General features: G+C 36.2%; 1 protein-coding gene and 1 pseudogene across 3 annotated transcripts; one reads left to right on the top strand and one right to left on the bottom strand.

The window, feature by feature from the left end:
* The first annotated feature begins 345 nt into the window (after positions 1-345).
* LOC107549962 (SRSF protein kinase 1-like) lies at positions 346-14,061 on the top strand. Of its 3 annotated transcripts, none has more exons than XM_016231146.1 (16): positions 346-437; positions 1,130-1,184; positions 2,570-2,697; positions 3,253-3,361; positions 3,474-3,561; positions 3,812-3,899; positions 4,160-4,266; positions 5,086-5,251; positions 5,479-5,504; positions 6,272-6,488; positions 6,637-6,984; positions 7,245-7,345; positions 7,770-7,877; positions 8,019-8,088; positions 10,578-10,670; positions 13,092-14,061. In XM_016231146.1, the coding sequence occupies exons 1-16, from the start codon at positions 425-427 to the stop codon at positions 13,274-13,276; spliced, it is 1,902 nt and encodes a 633-aa protein (XP_016086632.1). In that variant the 5' UTR covers positions 346-424; the 3' UTR covers positions 13,277-14,061. The 3 variants fall into 3 exon arrangements, with proteins under 3 accessions (XP_016086632.1, XP_016086631.1, XP_016086633.1); XM_016231145.1 differs by lacking the exon at positions 346-437 and adding an exon at positions 870-931; XM_016231147.1 differs by lacking the exons at positions 346-437; positions 10,578-10,670; positions 13,092-14,061 and adding exons at positions 870-931; positions 9,935-10,308.
* A 1,816-nt stretch (positions 14,062-15,877) lies between these two features.
* Positions 15,878-25,064, bottom strand: LOC107549941 (tetraspan membrane protein of hair cell stereocilia homolog pseudogene; annotated as a pseudogene).
* Between the last annotated feature and the right edge of the window lie 140 nt (positions 25,065-25,204).

Here is a 25,204-nt window from a genome sequence, read left to right as displayed (position 1 = left end):
AGAGGTCATTTTTGACCTTCTCCACCCTAGGTCTGGATTTCATTAAAAAAATGATTAAAATGCCGTTTATGACCAACGCACCTTCAAGAGTTTCTTTAGTCTCTTATAAAAAATGACCACAGAAACCATACAATAGTAACCGCTGTAACTATGGCTACTATGATGCATTTTGTCCCGTAGATTTACCTGTGATTTGTTTTCGTTTAAGATGCGCTCGTATGGCTACTTATGTCACTGTCACATCTTTCATCTTTCGATGTATAATTGCGAAAGCACATTTGTAAAAAAAAAAAAAAATATATATATATATATAGATATAATAATATATGTCTTTTCGCACTGTGAACGCGCAAGAGTCAAGACGCGCGTGCCCGGAGGTGTGCGCATGCGCAGGGCCACCCAAGCCGCCAACTAAGGGGCCAACATGGAGAGAAAAGGTAATCTCTTCCTGGACTTTCTCTGAATAATACTTGCCTTATTTGAAGCTATAACGTTTATACATGAGGCAAGGCGACTAACGTACGTTCTGACTCAAACGAGTAGTGTAATATTTAAGCATAAAGGCGCATTTTGCGTTGTATTGGGACGCATGGGCTGGTGTCTTTAGCGTTAGCATGTAGCCAGTCAGTCTGCAGCTGAAGTGAGCTAAATTTATTTTCATCACGCCCCAGAGGCATGTTTTATTGTCAGTTTGTATATCGCCTTCACTTTAAGCGATTTCGCTTTTCTTTTGTTTTAGATAGACGTTAATCTTATGAGTAGGCGCGTGCACGTATCAGCTGGATGAGAGTTGAAAGCGTCTGTTGTCCTCTTTGCTGTCGTGGAAACTAAAGGGAATTTATTCCCTACAGCCTCGTTTTTGCGTCCATGTTCCTGGCGTTATAAAAACAGATGAAAATGCATGTTATTAAAGAGCCACGTCTGCACTCATGTAAAGCGCTCAGTTCCTGTCACAATGTAAACACCCAGCTGTGTATTGTTTATGAACATTACATAAGACTATCACCGGTCTGCGTGTCTTTTGTATTATTGTCAGGCTATGATTGGCTGTCTTTGAATAACTGAGTTTAAGTGATTTTTTTTATTAATAGTTTCATCGTCATATGTTGTACTTCATTTGTCCCACCAGTTCTGGCACTTCAGGCGAGGAAGAAAAGGGGAAAAGCCAAGAAGTCGACCAAGAAGTGAGTTTGTGCTTTATACCCTTTTTTTTTTTCCTGCTAGTTTTTATTTATTTGGGTGTTGATTTAAATTTTTAAAATGACGTTAGACTAGACCTAAGAAGGACTGCCTAAATGTATACTGGGTTGTGCACAGTTAAACTGTTTTCTGGGATGTTATCATTGGACATTAAGATAGGAACCATAATATGGTATTCTGTCTGTTGACTTTTTTTTTTTTTTAATGATATTCTGGAAGTTGCTTAGTAGGTTAAACGCAGTGTCTGTTAGGTGACACTGTTTTGATGTGTACTGTACAGAATGAGTCATCTTGAGTGTTACTCTGATTATTCAGTCTTAGTTGTTGAACTGTGTTCATTTGATAATATCTCTTAACATTTTGGTAAATTAAGTCATCTTTTTGGCATGCAGCGTATCAAGTTGTGCTTTCTTTCACTTCAGTTTTTGTGATGTAAAACACAGGTGTTTTTCTTGCATGGGTTAAACCAAGCATGGATACATGCAGGATGCATGCAGTCAGTGAAATGCATTGAAACACTGGTAGACTTTTCTTTTCTTTCTTTTTTTTTTTTGCACGATAGTGTAAACATTGTATTTAACAAAAGATCTTATGCGGTAGAAAACGAAACACTAGCTGTGTGTGCACATTGACATTGTGTTTTTGGGATTTAGATTCAGATGAAGTTTAAAAAAAAATTATATATATATATATATTTAACAAGTTTATTTATTTACACTCTTAATAATAATGCTACCAAAAGGGGATTTGGCTTGGGGTTAGGGAATGTTTTGGTTCCCCAAATAACGGATCAGTTCAAACGTTATTAAAATAACCATTTTGTTAGTGTAAAGAATATTTGAATGATCTAAAGAACTTTTTTTTCACTATAAAGAACCTTTTGTGGACTGGAACATTTTTATGGATGTTAAAGTTCTTGGAACCAACAATGCCAATTTTTAACAATGTAGATTTTATTTTTTCCTCTGTAGATCTTTTTAAAGCAGATTTGCAGTAGCAAAACAGCATCAGCATCACAAAGTTGTTAGATCAGGATTCCGTAATTTTAGTTATTATAATTACAACTTCTGTTTCACTTATTCTAAGATTATATAGCTGCTTTATTTAGGTCAGTCCAGTTTGGTTATTCAGTGAGTTCATTGAAGGTGTTTTTATGTAGTAAAATTGAGTCTTTATGTGAGTGTAGTGTGTCAAAAATTAAAATCACATGCTGAGACGGTTGTCAGAACATTTAATCCATGTAAAATCAGCATCAAAGAGTCTTTCATGTAAGATGATGGCTCTATGGGTGTTTATACTGTAAGATATATAGACTGTGCTGTATAATGTGTGTCCATTGACCTAAATGAAATGTACTGTCATCCCTCAGGCCAGCACATCCTCCACGCGGGGCATCACAACAGCAGCCCCCTACAGAGACTCAGATACAGGAGCCCGATGAGGAAATCCTCGGCTCTGATGATGAAGAGCAAGAAGATCCTAATGACTATTGCAAAGGTTGGAGACAAAGCTCTATAAGTTATTTTTTAAAGCAGAAGTTACAGCTTGATTATTATAGACTAGACTTAAAATTGCTGAAATGACGAGCTCAGTCTGAGAAAGCTAAAAAAACTAGAAGCACTTCCTTGTTTCATAGTTGTTGTTTTTTCTGTTGATGAAACTACAATTTCTTCCTAGAAGTGCAACACATAACTACTGTAAACTGCAAAAGAAATTGATATTTTGTACTGTAAATACAGTAATGTCATCATCCTCTGTGTTTATACCCCTATCGCTGTATGTTTCAAATAGCTATGTATTTTTTTTTTGTATTTAATGTAAAAGGGAGGTGATGTTGTTTTTATTCACATTCTTTTATTTTTACTTTATTATTTATTTATTTTACAATGTCAATAGTCTGATCAAATTCTAATTTCTATTTTTGGTATAAACATCCTTTAAATTGATTGCTTAAAATCAGTCCCTAAAAAAATTACAATCAGACCAGCCCTAAAGGACAATCGATTAGCTGTCTGAATACAAATTGAAGGATTGTTGCTCTTCTTTGGTTAGGAGGATATCACCATGTGAAAATAGGGGACCTACTCAATGGTAAATACCATGTGATCCGGAAGCTGGGATGGGGGCATTTCTCCACTGTGTGGCTGGCCTGGGACATCCAGTAAGAGCTTTGGCATTTTGAATAACAACACTATAATGTGCCAAAATCGCATATGCATGAGACAGTTTTGACAGTTTGACAGTTTTTCTCTTCATTCTTTCCTTCTCTGCAGCGGGAAGCGGTTTGTTGCAATGAAGGTGGTAAAGAGTGCAGAGCATTACACTGAAACAGCTCTGGATGAAATAAAGCTACTCAGATCTGTAAGTATCAAGAAACCACTAAAACCGAAACGCTTTAAATAATCATTTCAGAAAAAAAGGAAAGGCAAAAACAATGAAACAGTGAAATATAGACTATCTAAATCATTTTTAATCAATTACTTTAATTATTTTGAATCTAAATATAGATTAAAAAAAAAGTTGTTGTTTTTTCAGGCAAGCATACATATCACTAAACCAGGATGCTTAAATTTATTTATATTTATTTTATATTGTTTTGTTTTGTTTCCAGGTCAGAAATACAGACCCTGATGATCCAAACAGAGAGATGGTTGTGCAGCTACTGGATGACTTCAAGATCTCAGGGGTCAATGGGACTCGTATCCTTGAATATGAAGGATGTTGTGTGTCTGTGTGTGAGAAATAAAATGGGTCAAGAATCTTTAAACATGTGTCCCATGCTATTTTAAAATACCCCAAATTCTTTTACAAGGGCACTTGTGACTGCCGACATTGAAACAGTTGTTGCATGGTAGTGATTATACTGAGAGAAGCTATTCTGGTATTCTGGTTCTACACTTATTTCTATCAACAGCAGTTTCTGTTTTTAAAAGCGCTGGACCTTCACTTGACTTTTCAGATGTTTGCATGGTGTTTGAGGTTCTAGGACACCACTTGCTTAAATGGATTATCAAGTCCAACTATCAAGGCTTACCTCTGCCCTGTGTCAAGAGCATCATTCGACAGGTAACACAGCACACCACCGCACTACCAGATCAGTGTTCATGTAATTACGGTTTGACTAATTAACTGCTGTCCTGGATTCAGTGGATCAGTCACAGATTAATTATTATGGGTTTACAGTCTTGCTTATCATTTTTGGTTTTATTCAAAATTCAGAATTATTTGATAACAGCATGGCTAGTTTCTGTGTCACATCTTTTTTTTTTTTTTTTTTATAAAACCATGAGAATAGACATGTTTATAAGGGATAATGTACATTTTATTTATTTATTTTTATTTTTATTTTTTTAAGTAATACTTTTATTTAGTAAGGATGCATTAAATTGGTCAAAAGTGACATTAAAAACACAAAAGATTCGGGGGGAAAAAATGCTGTTTGAACTTTAATGCTGTTTGAAGTTTCTGTTCATCAAAGAATCCGGAAAAATGTGTGCATTCTGAAGGAACATGTGACACTGAAGACTGGAGTAATGACTGCTGAATTCAGCTTCGCAATCACATGAATAAATTACATTTTAAAATATATTGAAATAGAAAAAAATTGTGGTAATATTTCAAAATGAATTTTTTTGCTGTATTTTTTATCAAATAAATGCAGCCTTGGTGAGCATAAGAGACTTCTTTTAAAAACAAAAACAAAAAAAATTCTACAGAGTGTTTCTCAATTAGAATCAGAAGCAATCAGAAAAATCTGTTTTAGAGAGCTGTGAATAACCAATAATAACAATGTAGTTATGTGTTGTGTTGCTTAAGTATGTTTAGAAAGATGCTAATAGATATTTCTATAGTTATTTGAGTTTCTGTGTTTTTGAAATCTCTCAGGTTCTTCAAGGTCTGGATTACCTGCACACCAAGTGTCAAATCATCCACACAGATATTAAGCCAGAGAACATTCTCATGAGTGTGGATGATCTGTATATCAGGCGGTTGGCTGCAGAAGCCACTGAGTGGCAGAAAGCTGGCGCTCCCCCTCCATCTGGGTCAGCAGGTACGGCAGCTCTGCTTACTGACACACACATGATGAAGTACACTTATTACACGGCTTCAGTCCGTTTCGAATGATTGTCAACTTCTCCCCACTAGTTTTTTTTAGCCAGTTCACATTCTCTTATTAACACAACTTGTTGGTTAGCTTTCTTACCCTCTAGCATACTGCTCTTAAAACTGATTTACTTTGCAAGCTGTCATTGTGTTGTGTTGTTCTTTATCTTCCAGTGAGCACTGCCCCAGCGCCTAAACAGGTATGTTTTCCTTCTTTAGCAGATGTTTAAAGGGGTCATATGATGCTTTTTTAAAGATAATTATTTGGTGTAACAGAATATGTTGACATGCTTTAATTTAATTTTGAAAAATTTAATTATCTTTTTCTTTTCAATTAATTTGAATGTCCTGAAGAAAGCTATTCAGTTATTCTCATTCTTTCTATAGTTCTCTGAATGTAATCTTGAGCTGTCGTTCCTAATTCCAGGAATGTTCTGGGTTATTTACAACTTAAAATCTCGCCACTGTGAAGCCATTTATAATGTTACAAAAGATTTATATTTAAAAAAAATGTTCATCAAAGAATCCTAAAAAAAATGTCATAGTTTCCACAAAAATAAAAAAGCAGCACAACTGTTTTCAACATTTATAGTAATACATTTTTCTTGAGCAGCAAATGAGCATATTATAATTATTTCTGAAGAATCTTGTGACTCTGAAGACTGGAGTTTAGGCTGCTGAAAATTCAGCTTTGCCATTTACAGGAATTAATTACATTTGAAAATGTTTTAAAATAGAAAATGGCTCTTTTAAATTGGAGTAATATTTCACAATATTACTGTTTTTAACCAAATAAATGCTTCCTTAAGACTGAGAGTCATGTTTCAAAAACATCTTGGAAAAAAAAATCTAAACGTTTGCATGGTAGTGTAAGTTTATTTGTCAAATAACCTGTAATGTTTCAGTTGTCATCAAAATGCTTTTGCTTTTTAGTATTAACATGATTACCCATCTTGCTCTTCCTCAGGCACCGAAAATGTCAAAAAACAAGAAAAAGAAGCTAAAGAAGAAGCAGAAGCGTCAAGCGGAGCTCCTGGAGAAGTGCATTATGGAGTTGGAGGAGATGGAGATTGGGCCTGAAGGCAGAGAGGAAGAGGAGGATGACCTAGAATCCCCCAAATCCCTCTCCTGTGCCCCACTCAGACAATTGTCACTGCAGGACATTGCTACTGAGGACACAATAAGTTAGCTTCTATTTGTATCAGTAAACTTTTATAGTGATCGTGTTAATTAAAGTTGTTTAGAATTTGCTATTATTTGTGATTCCATACAAATCAGCTGCCATTAACACTTCGCCAACATATTTCTGTTTCTCTGCATCTCGCGTAACAGTGGAGACCAGAAAGAGACTAACCTCAGATGCTTCACTTGAGCTCAACTGTAACGGCTGTATGCACTCCAGTCAAACACAACCTGAGGAGGATGATCAAGGAGACCAGCGACATGGCCAGCTGCTACAGGAGGACCACCATAATGCAAACACAGGCCCAGAGGACACTGCTCAAAGCATGTATGAGTACTGTAATGGGGCAGAGTCCCCTGAACTGGACCAGGCCGGCTACAGTAATGGCACCTCAGGCCGAGAGCAGCCGGAGGAGGGAGAGCTGCCATCCGGAGAGCAAGATCAGCAAAAGACTAGAACCAGAGCCAGGGAACAGAACGAGGATAAGCTAAAGAATGGTCAGTGAATTTTCTATGGCTTTTAAGAGGATTAAAGTTATATGATTTTTACATGCTGGTAACTGTTTGTACTAAAGGGGTAGTTCACATAAAAAATTTAAAAAGTGTCATTATTTGTTCATCCTCGTGTCATTTCTAACCTGCAATGCTATTATTTTCAGGTAAACACATAATGAGCATTTTTGATGAGTCATTTTACAATGACAGTTCATAGTGATCATATATGTCTGTTTTTGATTAGCTTTTTTCTCCTCTTCCAGATAAGTTGTCATCTGGAAGCCTATTGGTCAATCCACTGGAGCCACTTAACGCAGACAAAATCAAGGTCAAGATTGCTGACCTTGGCAACGCCTGCTGGGTGGTAAGAATCTTAATAATCTGATGAAATCCAAATTGTAGTCATTTATCTGTAAAAACGCAAATTAGAATGATTTTCGAAGGATCACGTGATACTAAAGTAATATAATGAGTAATGAATGATGAAAATTATGCTTAGCCATCACAGGAATAAATCAATAAATAAATAGTTATTTAAATTGTAATAATATTTCACAATATTACTGTTTTTACTATATATATATATTAGATAATAAACCTTATATATAATATTTATATTATTTATAAACCTTAAAACAATCTTACCAGCCCCAATGGTTTGAACGTTAGTGTAAGTTTATTTGGTTGAGTGTGGACTCATAAATGGTGCACAGACGTTTTTTAAATATATAAGTTGATTTCATCTTTTTATAAATTGACTAATCTTTTGAAATTTTTCTGCTCTTCAGCACAAGCACTTTACTGAAGACATTCAGACCCGGCAGTACCGCTCTCTGGAGGTTCTGCTGGGATCGGGGTACAGTACACCCGCTGACATATGGAGCACAGCCTGCATGGTGAGAAGCTACACGTGGTCATTTAATCAGTTTGTTAAATCTGCATTACTGCTACATAAATCGACAGGCACCGTTGTGAGAACAGGTAAATCAATTTGGTAACAATTCAGACCTGATATCGGATGCTCTTTCTCTTTTCAGGCATTTGAATTGGCCACTGGTGATTATTTGTTTGAGCCCCACTCTGGTGAAGATTACTCCAGAGATGAAGGTAATGCAATATTTCTTCTTTCTGCCTGAAATACAAAAATTATGATTGTTTCCAGCATTACATTTATTGAGGAAAGATGGTACAGTGATAATTAATCCGGATTACAGATGAATGTGCATGCCTACAGTAAAGGACATACCTAATGATTTCAGTTTTAATGTGACTGACAATTTACTTTGTCATATTAATGTCTCCGTACTGGCACTATTTAATAGAATTTAAACACCTAATTATTTAATTATTTATTGTATGTTGTTTTCTTCTATTCTAATATGCATTGAAATTTCAGTGCTTTAAGAGTTTGAGTAATCCTGTGGTTATTTCCCTGCTAACAATCAGAGCCTGCTGTTAAAATGCATGGAGACCCTGTCTCTTCTATAAACTTCCTCTTCATATTCACTTCCTCCTCCTCCACCTTTCGCCCACTACTTATGCCTCTTTTATTGACCCATGTTTCTCTGTTCCTCCTAGTGTTCTATTCTTAGTTGATGCTGTAACTAAATGTTCTAAAACAGAAAGATGCATATTTTGCATGCCTTAGAATTTGTAAACTTAAAACCTGATTTATTACCCATCAGTCAAGCTTCGTTTGCAGTTTCTAAGGCATTCTGTCATCTGTGTTCTAATTGTGTTTACATTGGAGTGTAAATGCTGTTTAAACAGATCTTTGGGAGTTATGTTAGTCATGATCAGAATTGGCATGTTTTGAGCCACTATGTGGTTGTTTAATAGATACTCATTACTTATCAAGTGAAATTTCAGATTATTCTATTGATTTCAAAGGCGAATCATTTCATGGCATTTGATAAGTATAAAGGCTACATAGATTAAGCATCTGGTTGTAAATTGTGCATTGTGGTGCTTAAATTTATTGTTTTTGTATATCTGCAAGGTATTTAGCAGAATCTGGTCACACAAGAAGTCAAACTGGAGAGACAGCTATAAACCAGTAATGATTAATTATGCTCCTGCTTAGAACATACTGTGTTCTGACTCTTGTGGTAGACCACATTGCACTGGAATCAGCTGATGTAATTTTCCTAATTATGGAGTGAGCAGAATTAGATCACACTTCAAACTTCTTCCAGTTTAAGTCATCTCTAAGAGGAAGGTAGCTTTTAGCTCCAGTTTAAGTCATCTCTAAGAGGAAGGTAGCTATTGAATTTTCCTATTGGCATAGAGAACATTGCTTATCTGTGTGTCTCATGGTTTTTTCTGTCACCATCCCATCCTTCATGTCCTTCAAGTCATGCCTCTGTGGTCGGGTTGGGTATTTTTTTTATTATATTGTTTAGTTTTGTAGTCGCATTTACATACATTTTTTTTCTATATTTTATCAGTTGAATGATATATATAAAAAGTTCAAATTAAATTAAAGTGTCTAATATATATATATATATCTGTATCTGTCATCAAAAAAGTCCATATCGGTCAACAACTAGTCTGTCTGTCTGTCTGTCTGCCTGCCTGTCATCTTTTTTTTGTCGGTTTTGTGGTATCAATCTGAATTTTAATATTTAACGTTCCCTTTATGGACTGTGTGTCCCAAAGGTTTAGTGGTCATAATGCAAAAATATAACTCTGAATTGCCGTCTGAATCAAATATTCCATAGAGCCATGAAACAAACATTTATATGCCAACTGGAAACACTGATGTAAGACACCCTGTTTAGCTTGTAATCTCTCATTCTGGCCCACTGTCATTTGCCTCGAGTTTGTCCTTTTTTTTGTCCTTTTTTTTTTTTTTTTTTTTTTTGGATCCTCTCCATGTTCTTTCTGCTTGTCCCCGTTCCATGATCATGTTCTCTTTCTGTCTCTGTCTTCCCTCTCTCTCTCTCTTTCTCAGACCACCTTGCTCTGATTATTGAGCTTTTGGGGCATATTCCCTGTCACTATGCTCTGAGCGGGAAATTTTCACAGGAATATTTCAGCTGTAAAGGTACGCCTGTCAGCCAGGAAGAGCCCTGCCCTGAGGGAGGGGTTTGAAAGGAAGAGAGGAGATCCAGCAGCTCCATTGACAGCACAGCCTTGTCACACTTTTTGAAAACATTTTTCCTGAAGGTTTTGCAAAAATCTTCTTCAGCAAATGTCCAGTTGTTCACAAGAAGGCTTTCTTACAAGTCTGAGGCAGCCCTAATCACAATAGACGAACTGTTGTAGCTTCAAAGCCACTGAATTGTGGCATGACTGAATTAGCTCAAAGCTCCAATAGAGGCAGGAGAACCTCAAAAACACTTCTGCATTACACAAGTCAAATTCTTCTTGAAATCTTTAATCTGAATCTCTGATGTGAAGATAGATCACTATGTGACCGCCGTCTGTGCTGTCAGGACATGGCTGCGTCTCCTTGTTTTCCCTCTCGTCTCTCTGCTCTCAGGATGGGTGAATGACTGTATTAAAACTGTCTGATCAAGTTGTCCAATGTTTGGTCCTCCCCTCCACCTCACCACCCCCTCCCTGCTCGACACTCTCTGTGTGTGTGATGGTAGACCACATTGCTTTGATCATTGAACTGCTGGGGGCCATCCCACGCAAACTCATATTGACCGGAAAATATTCCAAGGAGTTTTTCACCAAGAAAGGTAATGTGGCCGTTATGAATGCATTTTATACCTAGTCATGATGCTTTTATTAAAAACGAGTATGTACACTCCTGTTCAAATGTTTGGGGTTGATAACATTTTTTAAAAGTTTTTCACCAAGGCAGCATATATTTGATTAAAAAGACAGTAAAATCTATAATGTTGTGAAATATTAGAACTTAAAATATATTTTATATTTATTTTATTTTAAATTCTAATTTATTCCTGTGATGGCAAAGGTGAATTGTCAGCAGTCATTACTCCAGTCTACAGTGTCACATGATTCTTCAGAAATCATTCTAATAAGCTGATTTGGTGCCCATGAATCATTTCAGGGCTCGCAAAATTTCAAAATGTACTTTCGGCCAGGCATTCTTCAGATTTTTGTAGCCCAAAAATGAATTTAACTAGCCAGAATAAAAAAGATATTGGTCGAACTTCACTGTGGACAACTTGTTTGGAAACTTCACTATTTTACTTCAAATAACAAGTCAAGACTATAGGGGTGCAACAGATTACAAATCTCATGGTTCGGATCACATTACGGGTTTTGAGTCACCGATCAGATTCTTTTGGTGTGCAAAACTTTTTTTATTATTATTTAAAGGACACTTTAAGTATTTCTTCGATACCACAGCAAAAGATAGTAGCATAACTAATAAAAGTCAAACATTATTAAAGACAAGTGAACGCTCAGTACTAAAATAAGAGCATAGATAAATAAAATATAACAAAGCTACAAATAAAGTAAGGTCTAACCTTAGTTTTCAGGCACTGAAATGTAATGTGTAAAATAACACTGCATAGTGTTCACTGTATAAATTAAATATAGATTCATCTTTGCTAAAGCTGTGTTTTGTTGTTTGATTAACATTACTGACACAGAGAGCAGCAGGTATTTATAGGCTGCTGGCCCTTTAAGACCTGACAATCTAATGTAATGATACACATCCAATTTCTTTGTGTTCACTTCACTTAAGACATAACCAACTGTTTAAGATAATAAGCTATTTTGAGGTAAGTGTGTGTGCGCACAAATATCAGCGCGTCAGTACCAAATTGTTTAAAACGCTTGACTGTTTAAATCAGCAAGACATAGAAATGCATGCAAATGATCAACTAAGATCTCTTTAACCATAACAAGCGAGTGAACAATGCAAATCAAGGAAGGGATTTTATTTCACTATTCAAGATGCAGTGATATATTTTGGTAGGCTGACTGGAAAACACAATAGCCCCGGGACATCAGGCTAGCGATTTTGCGAGCCCTGCATTTATTATCAATGTTGAAAACAGTTATGCTGCTCAATATTTTGTGGAAACCATGAAGGTTCAAAAGAACATCATTTATTTGAAATGGAAATCATATGAAACAATGTAAAAGTTTCTTTTGATCAATTTAATGCGTGTTTGCTGAATAAAATGTTTAATTTTTTTAAATGTACCGACCCCAAACTAATTCTAAGCAAAGCCTCATTGATGCATGTTTTATGTACGTTTGGATTTCTGTACATTTTACAGTTAACATGAAATCAGAATTTTGAATTTAATGCACATTTTTGCACAATTTACCAGTGCCCATTATTCCAAAAATGTTTGTCTTTCTTTTAGGGCTGTCAATCGATTGAACTTTTTAATCTGATTAATCATATCCTTTTTCTGTGATTAATCGCACACTTCATGAAATTAAGCATAGACCATTGATCTTGTTTATTTTGTCATCATTTGCTATATCCAGCAAAGTAAACCAAAAGATTGAAGGGTGATTCTCAAAAATCTATATTTTCTGCAAGCTTTTTTCAAGATAAATTTAGATGTCTTTCCAAAAAAGGACACCAAAGAACCAAATGATATAAGGAGCCCATATAAGCACATATGAATGAAATAATTTTATAGTATGTGTACAGTGCAACAGCAAAGAGCTTTTTAACATTTTAGAGAAGCCAAGTTGCGATACCGAACAGGACCACATGGAGATGCCAAAAAAAACCTAAACCAACCGCCTGCTGACTGCATATATCTACAGTACACGGATCCATTCCATATATTTAAACACAGCAACAAATTAAAAACATGACAAATCTAAATGCAAGGGTATTTGCATAAGGCGATCTGATTGGCTCACGCCTGCGTTGGCACTTAAAGTTGAAAGGTTTTCAACTTCTGCCACGAGCAACAGACCCACAATTCATGAATTGGGCGTAAAATTAATCGCATGCATTAACATGTTAACGATGACAACTATAATTTCTTTGAATATATATTCAATCTGAAAGGCATTCCATTATCACTTTGAAATGAAGTTGAATGTTTTTATGTGGCTTTGTGGGGAAACATGTTAATGCCAGAAAGTTACAAGGGGAAAAAACAGTACTAGACTACTGCATGGAATGAAAAGCCTGAACTGTGTGATTTCTGTAGGTGACTTGAAGCACATCACTAAACTGAAGCCGTGGGGTTTGCTGGATGTTCTGATGGATAAATACGAGTGGCCTCGCGAGGAGGCAGAGACCTTCACTGATTTCCTGATTCCAATGCTGGAGCTCCTGCCAGAGAAAAGAGCCACTGCTGCCGACTGTCTGCGACACCCTTGGCTTGCCCTCTAGTGGCCTCTAGCCGCCACTGTGCATACTTCAGGCCATCTCTCCCTGAACTCAAGAAACTGCAACAGATCACTTTCCAGTTCGTAGAGCATATCGGCGTTGTTATTTTTCTTCTGTTAATCTGAGTGATTTCATTTGCTTGGCTCACCAGAGGAATAGCAGACCTGTCTGTTTTTGTTCTAGCTGCTTTCTTCTACTCTTTTTCAGAGTTGAGAGGTTTTTCGTGAGGATCACACCCGTCTTGATCCCACTGCCGTCCCTTTTATTTTGGCAAAGGATGAAATTTAGACCTAGGAGGCGCCTGTTTAGGTACCTGGGGTATTTTCTGAAGTCGTAAAAAATGAAGATGGAGGTCTGTTTTTTTGCAGTACTAACATGAGATGCAGTCCAGTCCTCCCGAGTACTTACGACTCGGACTGCAGTGTGATGCACAAGAGATCATTTTGTTACTCATAGTTTTCTGAGTGGGAAATGAATGGTGGTTTATGGAAAGGAAATTGTTTAGTTTACCCTTATGACTAGAGTATAAATTAAGATGTTTCTGTTCTGCGTCAAGATTCGCCACACCTCTGTGTTTCTCTCTCAACTATACAAGTGTCTTCTGTGTATGTGTGTGTGTGTGTGTGTTTATTAGTTCAGTAGGTTTTGATCTTGTCTGTCTCAGATTAGATGTTAAAGAGCTGAAGTCTTCTCACTCATGGTCCGTACATTTTGTGTACAAGAAGCTTCCACATAAAGTGAGTAACTGTTAAGGGCCATCAAAAGTGATATTTGGGGGGGGGGGGGGGGGGGGCCATGTACAGTTTTTAAAAGAAATCCTGCTATTGCATCCAAGCTAAGATTATTTAGCTGGATAGAAGTGTTTTAATAAAGCATTTGGAAGATGGGTGCACCTGTTGGTCTAATTTGCTGTTTTCAAAAAATGTAAAATATTATAAAATGGAGGTGATAAAGCAGATTACTTTTCATTGTAATGTGCACTGATCTTTTGTACAGATAAAAGTTAAGATTACATAATTGTTGTGTTGTTAAATCTGTGCAAAACAATAGGAAAAAATAGGCAAAGAGTGCAGGAAAACAAATGTGTTGTTATATTTGATAACATTTTAGTGCATGAAGTACATCCTAACCAGTGGTTGTCAATCTGGGATTGATCTGGATTGACAGTTTTACTTTATAACCTTAGGTATGTATGTATGCAAATCGAATATTTGTCCTCTCCCCAAATTTGTCACAGTAATAAAAATTTTATTAGAAGGGTTATATTGACCTATTAAGATTTTGCTTACATCTACATTGTAATGTGTATATATATATTTGCTCTTTTATTAAAGTTTTTTTCAGCGGTAAATAAATAACAATTACATTTTTAACTATATTTAAATCGGAATATTTGAGATTTGTTGTATTTTTAATCCATTTTTTCTTTGTAAAAGGCAAAAAGTTGATCATATACTGATTTCAAAGTTAAGAATTCATTAGTTTGAATATACATTGAACCAAAAAACTATCATAACATCTTAGTTGATAATTCAGTATACTTTATTTTTGACAAAACGTTTGGGTAGTGACTGCACATTTTCAGTAGTGACAGTAATGCTTCGGTAGCAACCACATCACACTACAGAATTTTAACTTTCATACTAAAACACACTAAAATACAAAAAAAATTGCATACCTGTACTAAAATTTAGTTTATTTCCCCCAAATATGAGGATTATGTGCTCCCTTTTCTCACTACCAAAACAATGATGACGTGTTTCAGTAGTGACAATTCTATGGGATAACACCCCAAAAAACAAAGATGCCACTTTACTGAAACTCCACTAAATGTTTCAGTAGTGACAATTTTAGATACTTTTGAACCTAGCTCAAAGATGCTATTCAGATTTTTCAAATTTTGTTACATTTAACACATTTACCTCAAAATGATGGGACATACTCACACCTTGTAGCTATGAGAGAGGGGGACATTATCAATATTTTCTGATCATAAATGTAGGGTTGTGGTTAAAATCAGTCTCGGCCAATTGACTAAAACATACACTGTCTTGGTAGTGACATGAAAAACGTGGGACACATTATTATTTTTTTTACATAACATTTCATAATTGACGAAGAAAATATAAAATAAATATTTTTTTGAATGTCACTTTTTTTTTAAAAGAATCAAAAAGATACTTTTAAAAATAAAAATAAATATAATTTTCATAAGTTGAAAAATAGGGGTTAGGGTTCGGTCAAAGTTTATTCAGGTTTATTATTATTTTTAAATATAATTTCCTTCCATGTCCACTGCAGTTCAGATCTGTTGGATTCAGGATTTATCTATAAACAAATGGAAACAACATCGTGCATTTTGTATTTCTATTGCATCCTAAATATAGTTATGAATAATTATTTAGTAGAATAGAAACGTATTTATTATTTATCCATATTATTTATGGATAATTCTATTATTAATCTTACATTAATAATCAATTCATCGGCACATTCTGGCTGTGTTTTGAGTGAGAATCTATCCAGCTCATATCCAGTGTAACTTCATGTTCTGCTCTGAATTAGGAGTAATAAATACATTCTGATTAATCTCCAAATCATTCCTTAATCAGTGCTTCTCTTACCGTTATTCTCCACCTCGAAGTCGTCTGGCAGCAGTTTGTCTTGCCGGTTGCCCAGAGTGAAAGCAAGCAGTGCCAGTAACGCTGCGTCAAGGATGCTGATAATGCCTAAAATATAAGCCCAGCGAACGGTGCAGTTCCCCGGCGTGTACTTGTCAGTAGGGGTTCAATCTTCAACTGGCTGGCAAGTTGAAGATTGAACCCCCACTCATACTTGTCCGTCCGCTCGCCACACATCCGCTCTACCTCCGGCTCCGGAGCATCCCAGCCGTCCGGATAAATCATGCAAATTTCTTGAAAAACATTTTTTTCACTCTGTTTTTATGAATTAACGAGTTAATTATCTCAGAATTATGAGAATAATCTTCATGAAAAAAAGTATTTTGCTCTGTTTTTCTGAATTAACGAGATCCCTCAAAATCCTGCGAGAAGCTTTCACCTGCACGAAGTAACGTCAGGCCACAGTTGCTGATGCTAATCAGCCTGACCCTCCAACAACAACAACAACAACAGTGCCAGGCCTACATGGGTTCAGTGCAGGTAAGATAGCTAAGTTATTATAGTTACATGTTAATGCCAAATGATGTCTGCTAACTGTTCGCTTGACGACATGTACAACGAGGTTAGAATAGCTGTTTATAAACATAACGTTAATGTTACGGGCATATTTTTTACGAACTACGTTAACTTAAGTTACACCATCAACTGCAGTTGGTAGGCTAACTTATGTAATGTTAAGCTAATATTTGTACCGTTAGTCAGCAAAAGGAACCTTAACTTTTAAGGTCGAGGGGATAATTACGTGTGATTTTTAGGAGGAATATTACGCTAACCACGTTCCTTTCAGTTTGTTGGCTAGGATAAGTAAACCACGCTATTTGCTGTAACTGTAGTGCTTAATTTGTAAATCAAAAGGTCCTGGAATACAGAGAGGCTGCTGTCAGGGGGAGGGAAAAAGTCACGTCAGAAATCCCCAGTGCATGCAGCACGTTGGACATCGCGACATTACATAACAGTAAACAAACATTCAGAAATTTGCCAGTTTCAGAGCCAGCAGGGATACTATTTCGATTAAGTTTTGCACGGACGTTTAGTATAGTGTTCAGCGTGCTACACCAATACAAATGTTGAATATATTCTGACATTGCTTCGGTTTCTTTAGTTGTGACCTCTCTTTTGGTTTGTCACTATGCATATGTGTCCTGTTATTGTTTTATTTGTTGATATATTTCTAAACTGTGTACTTGATGCATTTAATAATTTGGAAACAAAGCTAGCTTTTTGAAGTGTTCCAAAGCAAGTTATATATTTATCAGAAACTAGATTCCGGTTGTGCAGTGAATCACAGATAAATGAGTACATATAGCCTGTGTCTCAACACTATTGACCTTGTTCTTGAGTCTAGCCTTCTCTACGATTTGAGTAATGTTACTGTTAAAGGTGAGCACATTCAAATGCTTAAGACAGTTTGACTTCCAAGTGATAAGAAAGGCCTATAGTTGCCTACCTATACAGTTGATACATGAAACATCCATTTTTAGCAACGTTATCACACTCTTGGCCTTTATTAATGTTCTCGTAAAAAATGCCGAAATACATTTTTGAGATATTTAAAGCAATTAAAAAAGAAACAAGCAAGTGAAGAAAAATAGAAATAAATTGCTGATTTGTAGCTACTGCTAAGAAATAAATTTTCACTCATATGGAAATATAGCCATCTCTTAGATTTAAGAAAACCAATATGTCTTACTGTATTGTTTTGTTTTCATTACAGATTGACAGCTCGGTAGTTGGAGAAATAGATGATGCCACTATGACTGCTTACATTCCAGCATATGGTGATAGGATTGCTACAAGGCGTTTCTGTATGGAAAAACAGAGAAAAGGTGGTGATGATCTAAAAAGACTGTCCTTATTTGAAAAACTTAGAAGAAAGATGGGCACATTGACAAGCAATAAAGACACAGATCAAGATTTTGAGGAGGAGCATTCTATGCAGCCAACAAAGATACATCTGAGAAATAACAAAAGGGCCGTGAAGATGACAAGGAAAATAGAACTAGGATGGATACACGACAAGAAACAAGTGAGAAAACGCAATGGTGGTGGAACCAGAGTTCTTGATATTTCCAAGAAAGCCACAAAAACAGTGATTCTATCACAAGCTAAAAAGCTATTTTTCCCCAATGAGAAATCGAGAAAGGGAAAGTGGGAAGAGTTCAGTCACAACATTGTTGACTTTCAGGAAGCATACCTTGATGAGGGTGTTAGTGTGGGAGAGCTCTATGAGACACATACATTGGGGATTTTAAGATTTTACTTGTTCACAGAGCACCTGACAAACGGAGATGAAGTGTTCACAGAGATGACAGAATGAACTGATGAACAGACAGATGCAGCGAGGCTAAATGAGCGACAGAAAAACACAACAGAAGATAATGAGCAGCTGACACAAAAAACACATGACAGTGAACAGCAGACACACACTGTGGAAGCTTTTGTCTCTACTGCTGTAGAGATTGTTGATCTTACATCTTTGTGTGATACATCGGAGGTCATTTTTGGCCCTTTGCAAGGTGGACCATTTTTAGAAGATCTTGATGACACAATCTTACATGAGCCTATAGAAGAGGCACAGATAAACATCAACGCCTACAGCTCAACTCCTGTTCATTCTGACACAGTGCCTGCTGGCCCATTAAGTCCTACTTATGAACTTTTGCATGTGACAGTGAAACTCCACAGAGTCAATCTCTTGGAGGAACTGATTACCCAATTCAAGGATGAAGCGATGATGTCCTACTCTGTGAAATACAGCTTCATTCATGAAATGGGGGCAGATGCTGATGGCGTGTCCAGGGATGTATATGCTGCCTTCTGGACAGAGTTTTTAGACTGTGCAGCAGAGGGTGCAGATGTGAGGGTGCCATCACTATCCCCAAAATGGCAAGAGGAAGAATGGAAATCTGTTGGTAGGATAATGGTCAAGGGATTAAAGGACCATGGATATTTTCCTTCTCGGCTGGCTCAAGCCTTTACAGCAGCAATCACATTTGGTGAACACACTGTCTCACCTGATTTATTGTTTGACTCACTAATGTTGTATCTTAGTCAGTCTGAGCGCGATCTCTTGTCCACTGCTTTGCAAGACGCCCTTGATGGTGAGGATGAAGATGAGCTTCTTGATCTTATGGATCGCATGGGAGTAAGAACAGTACCAACACAAGAGAACTTGAAAGCTGTGCTTCTCCAAGTGGCCCACAAGCAAATAATCCAGCAACCAAAATATGCACTGGATAACATTGCAGCAGTCGCAGGACCAACTCTCAGGGAGTTCTTCCCCAGTATGCTGGATATGCAGAAGATGTATGAGGATCTTAAACCATCAACCCGAAAGGTATTAAAGTTGATCACGGCCTCTCCAGCTACTCCAGCAGAGAACCAAAGTTTGCGATTTTTACATCAGTACATCAGGGGATTGGATGAGATAGGCCTCCGGAAGATGTTGAGATTCGTGACAGGGTCTGATGTCATCTGCGTTAAAGACATTCAAGTCATATTCACCCCTTTGGAAGGGTTATCAAGGTGGCCTATTGCACATACTTGTGACCCAACTTTAGAGCTGCCATCAACTTACAACAGCTATCCTGACCTTCGAGCTGAAATGGAGGCTATACTGTCCAGCAACTTCTATGCAATGGACATTGCATAGAAGTGTCTCACTCACTCACATGTACACACTCTTCCCTCTTGCCCAGTTATAGCCTTATCAGTGCCATCTGTTTACCTTTAGATAGTGTGTGAATGTGAGACAGAGCACATAGGGGAAGTAATTAACTCAGGTGGTGCATTATGAGCGCAGGGTGATTTATTTTTTATTTTATGTGTTTCAGTTTTAGTTTTATCCAGAATGTCATTACCAAACTTACTGTGGAAACATGTTTACTGGCTAATGAACATTTTTTTGATGGACTCTGAATATATCCAGCCCATAGAAACATTTACACATGATAACAAGATACAATAATCAGTTTGATTTATTGATAATGATACAGGACCATTCAAATGCCATTTAGGTTGCCCTGTTTGCAGTGGGCCCAAAGTGTGTCAAATCACATTTGGTCATGCTGAATAGTTCCACCGTGAGGACAAATTTGCCATTTTGACAATGGCAACATGTTTTGCAACGTTTCATATGCAGTTGCTGTTATTACCAGACTTAAACTGTCTGTAGAAACATATTGAGTGGCTGAACATTTTGTTAATATACTTTAAGGTCCACTTAACCAAAAAAACAATTATAAGCCTTTTACACAATGTATGTTATAAATGCATGTGGATACATTTTCATTTTTAAGTGATTTAGATACATGTACCAATATTTTAAATGTACTTTTATGTAAGCCATCATTTCTGTTAGCAGTTTAGGAGCATACTTTTTGGGACAATTTAAAAGAAATGTTCTTGTAAAGTTGCATTTTCATTGAGAAATTATAATTAACTTGGACCCTGAGGTAATGTCAGCTTATGTTAAATCTTAATATTGGCAGTGTTTGGAAATCTGTTCTAACATACAGCACTGTACATTAGAAGGTGTTCTGCTTTTTACAAATAAAAAGCACAGGTTTCTCTCTTGTTTTGTACAGATGTTTTCAAACAAATTGGGTCTTTACTGCAGATAACACACATGGATCTTGTCTCACACAGTAGAATTACTGAGTTTTGACAACTGCACTGCAGTTCCTACATTCACCAGCACTCTTTAGACAACATATTTAAACAGTCATCTCTACATTACCAAATTTACCAAATAGGCCTATTTCCTACATGCACAGTAAATCACACTGGGGAGAAAAAATGTTGCACTGCACTGGTTTAGCATGTATTTATATGATGCCAAATAATTGTGTAAAAAAAGTAAAAAATGTGCAGCCCAGAGACACATGATAACAAGATACAATAATATGTTTGATTTAAAGGCCATCCAAACAACATGTAGGTTGCCCTGTTTACAATGAGCCCAAAGTGTGTCAGACCACATCTGGTGATACGAAATAGTTCCACCATAAGGACAAATGTGCCATTTTTGACAATGGCAACATGTGATACCTTTCATTTGCAGGTACAGGATTGTTCCCAGTTCTGTGGTTGAGATGTACTTTTTACATAATGATGAATAAAAAGAGATGATATGGAGCTCAGTTGGGAGATGTCAATTATGAAAGAGTTGTCTATTATTGATTGCTTAAACACAGTACTTCTGTCAAACATTTACAGTGAATGTCATGGTATATAACCTTTTCCGTCCAAACTGCAATTCTGTTGTTTTTTTTGGCTATGAGTGGGTGCTCACATTCAGTCATTTGATCCAGTAGAACAACTTGTGATTATTAAATTTGGGTACGTATGTAAGCACGTAAGAACATGTAAAGATCAATGGCTTCCTCTGGAGAGGTTGGTGGATGAAGACATTGTTTTCTGCCATGGCAAGGCAACAAATGTCAAACACTGTATTATCACAGGGATATGGTCCTCTTTCACGACATTCCTCCCTACAAGCCTGTATCTTCTGTTGGGATGCCTCTTTAAGGTACTCCCTAGCACCAAAAAGTTGGGGTAGGGTGTACATCATCACTGGACGTCCACCTGGAGACACATCATTTCTGGATGAAATGGGCGAATTCAGTGAGTGTTCCAGAGGTGAACAACATCCTGCAGTTCTCTCTAAATATAAAGAAAAAGAGTGGGAAAGTAAGAAAATTAGTCCACACCGTTGCAATACCACCTGCAGGCAAAATAAATGCTTATGATGCAGTATGATACAGTAGAGCCGTTTCTCAAACAGTTTCATGCATGTTAAATTCTATATTTGAAAACAATACATCTCTGTATGTTAAGATTTGTGTTATATGATCAGGGCCAGATAAGTCATCCCTCTCTCACATACTGTGTCCCACTAATGCAGAGAAACAATTTTCTTTCTCCAAAATGTACATAAAAGTACCCGAATGAAATGAATAAAAGTAGGCTACTCATAGTGCGGTAAATTTTCCTTGTCAGTGTTTTACTATTATGATGTTTTTGGGTTAATATTAGATAGCAGTTTGTGCAACATCCATATAACAGGATTAATATTACAGCTGCATTAATGTTTGTGTTGCATTTTATTGTTGTAGATGTAGGCTGCTGCTAATTCTAACTACTTATACTGAGATCCACTTATCTCTTTAAAAGTCAACTATATGTAGGAAAAATTGTGATCTACAAATTAATTTAATAATTAATTTCAACTGATCCTGGAGAAACACAGCAATGTCAAGCAGATCAGAATGTTCTTTTCGTCTGAACAGGCGCAAAGTCTTGAGGTGTCTGCGCAAAGTTGACGCACTAATAACAATACCATTTATATTACTTAAAGACAGCAGTATCTCCCAATGTCTCAAACCCAAAGTAAAATAAAACCGGATTAAACTTGAAAGGCGGGACATGTTTACTTCCATGCAATCCAGCTAAAATAGAGCTCCTGGCAGGATTTTGAGGGATCTCATTAATTCATAAAAACAGAGTGAAAAAAATGTTTTTCAAGAAAAATGTATCTCGTAATTCTGAGATAATTAACTCGTTAATTCAGAAAAACAGAGCAAAAACTTTTTTTTCATGAAAAATGTATCTCGTAATTCTGAGATAATTAACTCGTTAATTCAGAAAAACAGAGCAAAAACTTTTTTTCATGAAAAATTATCTAGTAATTCTGAGATAATTAACTCGTTAATTCAGAAAAACAGAGTATATTTTTTTTTCCTCAAGTGAATGCAATACGCTTCCGTAGCGAGGGATAGACGCACGGTTCAAATGTTTTTAAATTCGTTGACGCAACAAATGCACTACCAGTCAAAAGATTTTGAACAGTAAGATTTTCTATATTTTTTAAAGAATTCTCTCCGCTCACCAAGCCTGCATTTATTTGATCCAAAATACAGCAAAAGCAGTAATATTGTGAAATATTTTTTACTTTTTTTTTTTAATAACTGCAAATATATTTGAATATATTTTAAAATGTAATTTATTCCTGTGATAAAAGTATTTTTTTTATATATATAAAAAAAATTCAGCATCATTACTCCAGTCTTTAGTGTCACATGATCCTTCAGAAGTCATTCTAATATGCTGATTTGCCGTTCAAGAAACATTTATTATTATTATTATTATTATTATTATTATTATTATTATTATCAATATTTAAAACAGTTGAGTACATTTTTTCAGGATTCTTTGATGGATCTAAAGATTCACATTTATCTGAAATAAAAAGCTTTTGTAACATTATATTATACAACTCAAACGCCTGGAGTCAGTATACATTTTTTATAAAAAAAATAATACTTTTATTTAACAAGGGTGCTATAAATTGATCAAAGGTGATGATAAAGACATTTATAATTTTACAAAAGATTTCTATCTCAGATAAATGCTGTTCTCCTGAACATCCTATTCATCAAAGAAACCTGAAAAAAATTCTACTCAGCTGTTTACAACATAGTAATAATTAAAAAAAATGTTTTGAGCAGCAAATCAGAATATTAGAATGATTTCAGAAGGATCGTGTGACTGGAGTAATGATGCTAAAATTTCAGCTTTGAAATCACAGGAATAAATTATATTTTAAAATATATTCTAATAGAAAACAGTTATTTTAAATAGTAAAAATATTTCAAAAGTTTACTGTTTTTGCTGTACTTTGGATCAAATAAATGCAGGCTTGGTGAACAGAAGAGACTTCTTAAAAATCTTACTGTTGAAAAACTTTTGAATGGTAGTGTACAGGTGCATCTCAATAAATTAGAACGTCGTGGAAAAGTTCATTTATTTCAGTAAAGTTCCCATCATCCATTGCACTTACACAGCTGAATTCCCTGATCACACAGCCTTCACTAATTACACGCTCACCTGAGAGCCATTACTCACTCTGTTTAACACCCACTCAGTTCCTGTTCAGATCGCCGAGTATTGTCTAGCGTTTTTCCACTCCCCTAGTGTTAGCTGCCTTACCGAGCCATTCCATGTTTTCGGTTTTAGTCTCGTGTATTGTTCTGCATTTTCCACTCCCCTAGTGTTAGCTGCCTTACTAAGCCTACTGTGTTGTTTTTCCTTGTTTTCATCATCTTGCCTTGTCTGTTTCCCCGTGTTCTGATCACTGCCTGTGTACCTGGATTATCCCTCTTGCTTTGCCATCAATATACCTGTTTGCCATTGTCTGACCTATACCTGTTTTTGACCACATCTCTTGCGAATAAAGCCTTGCAGATGGATCCGCACGCTTCCTGTGTTCCCTCCGTTACAGTACGTCTTAAAATGTCTTTCCAAAATATTCCCTGGTTCCAGAAAACTCAGAAAAAGATGTTGTGAAATTAATCTAAAAGTTTAAATGGATTCAGACCAAAAAAGGAAATTCTGTAATTGTTCTGTCCAAAGCTGTATGACTTTATTTCTACAGAAAAAAAACAAAGAAAAAAAATAGTAAGTAAATAAATAAATGAATAAAGATTTTTTTCCCTTTCCCTTTAATACGTTATTGAATAGACTGAGTGACTGTCCCTCAAAGCCTGGTGAGCGATAGCAAGCAAATAAACAAACAACCAAATACATTTCTAACCTTATACAGGTGTCTACCCTTAATAAATAAATTAATAAACAATATTTCATATTTTGTTATTTTTCTAAACTGCTTTTATGTATTTATGCTTATTAGCAAGGCTAACTAAACACTTTGCACACCTGAAGATTTTTGCATCCATGCGCATATCTTGTACACACTTGCGGAGTTGCAGAAGAAGAAAGGACCCAAGCACACAATGGTGCCTTCAAAAAACATAGCAGTCCTAAAAGCCCCAGAGGGGATCGAACCAACATCAAACACACTTCCTTTGCAGACCAATTCGGAGGTGATGGGGGTTGCCAATACAGTAGTGAATAAGCCCAAAGTATCCAGCCTGCGTCGTGTTAACACTGTCACCAATCCAGTAGGGCTGAATGAAGACCACCACCGTAATGATGGTGAAGAATATGGTGAAAACGGCCCACAGGACATCTATGGCCCTGGCATTTCTCACATAATTGGTGTGGTAGATTTTGGCAGCCTCTTGGGCTGGAAGCATCTTCTCATTCACCATTATTAGACTTTCACTTATCCAGCGAGATTAAGTCAAGTCAAGTCAAGTCACCTTTATTTATATAGCGCTTTTAACAATACAGATTGTGACAAAGCAACTGGTCTGTAGATATTTTTCAAGAAGAAACCAGACCAGATGAA

The sequence above is a fragment of the Sinocyclocheilus grahami genome, unplaced genomic scaffold (genome assembly GCF_001515645.1).
Source record: "Sinocyclocheilus grahami isolate Dianchi unplaced genomic scaffold, SAMN03320097.WGS_v1.1 scaffold384.1, whole genome shotgun sequence".
Taxonomy (NCBI): domain Eukaryota; kingdom Metazoa; phylum Chordata; class Actinopteri; order Cypriniformes; family Cyprinidae; genus Sinocyclocheilus; species Sinocyclocheilus grahami.
Note: the sequence above shows the minus strand (reverse complement) of the source record. Positions and strands in the feature narration are given on the sequence as shown.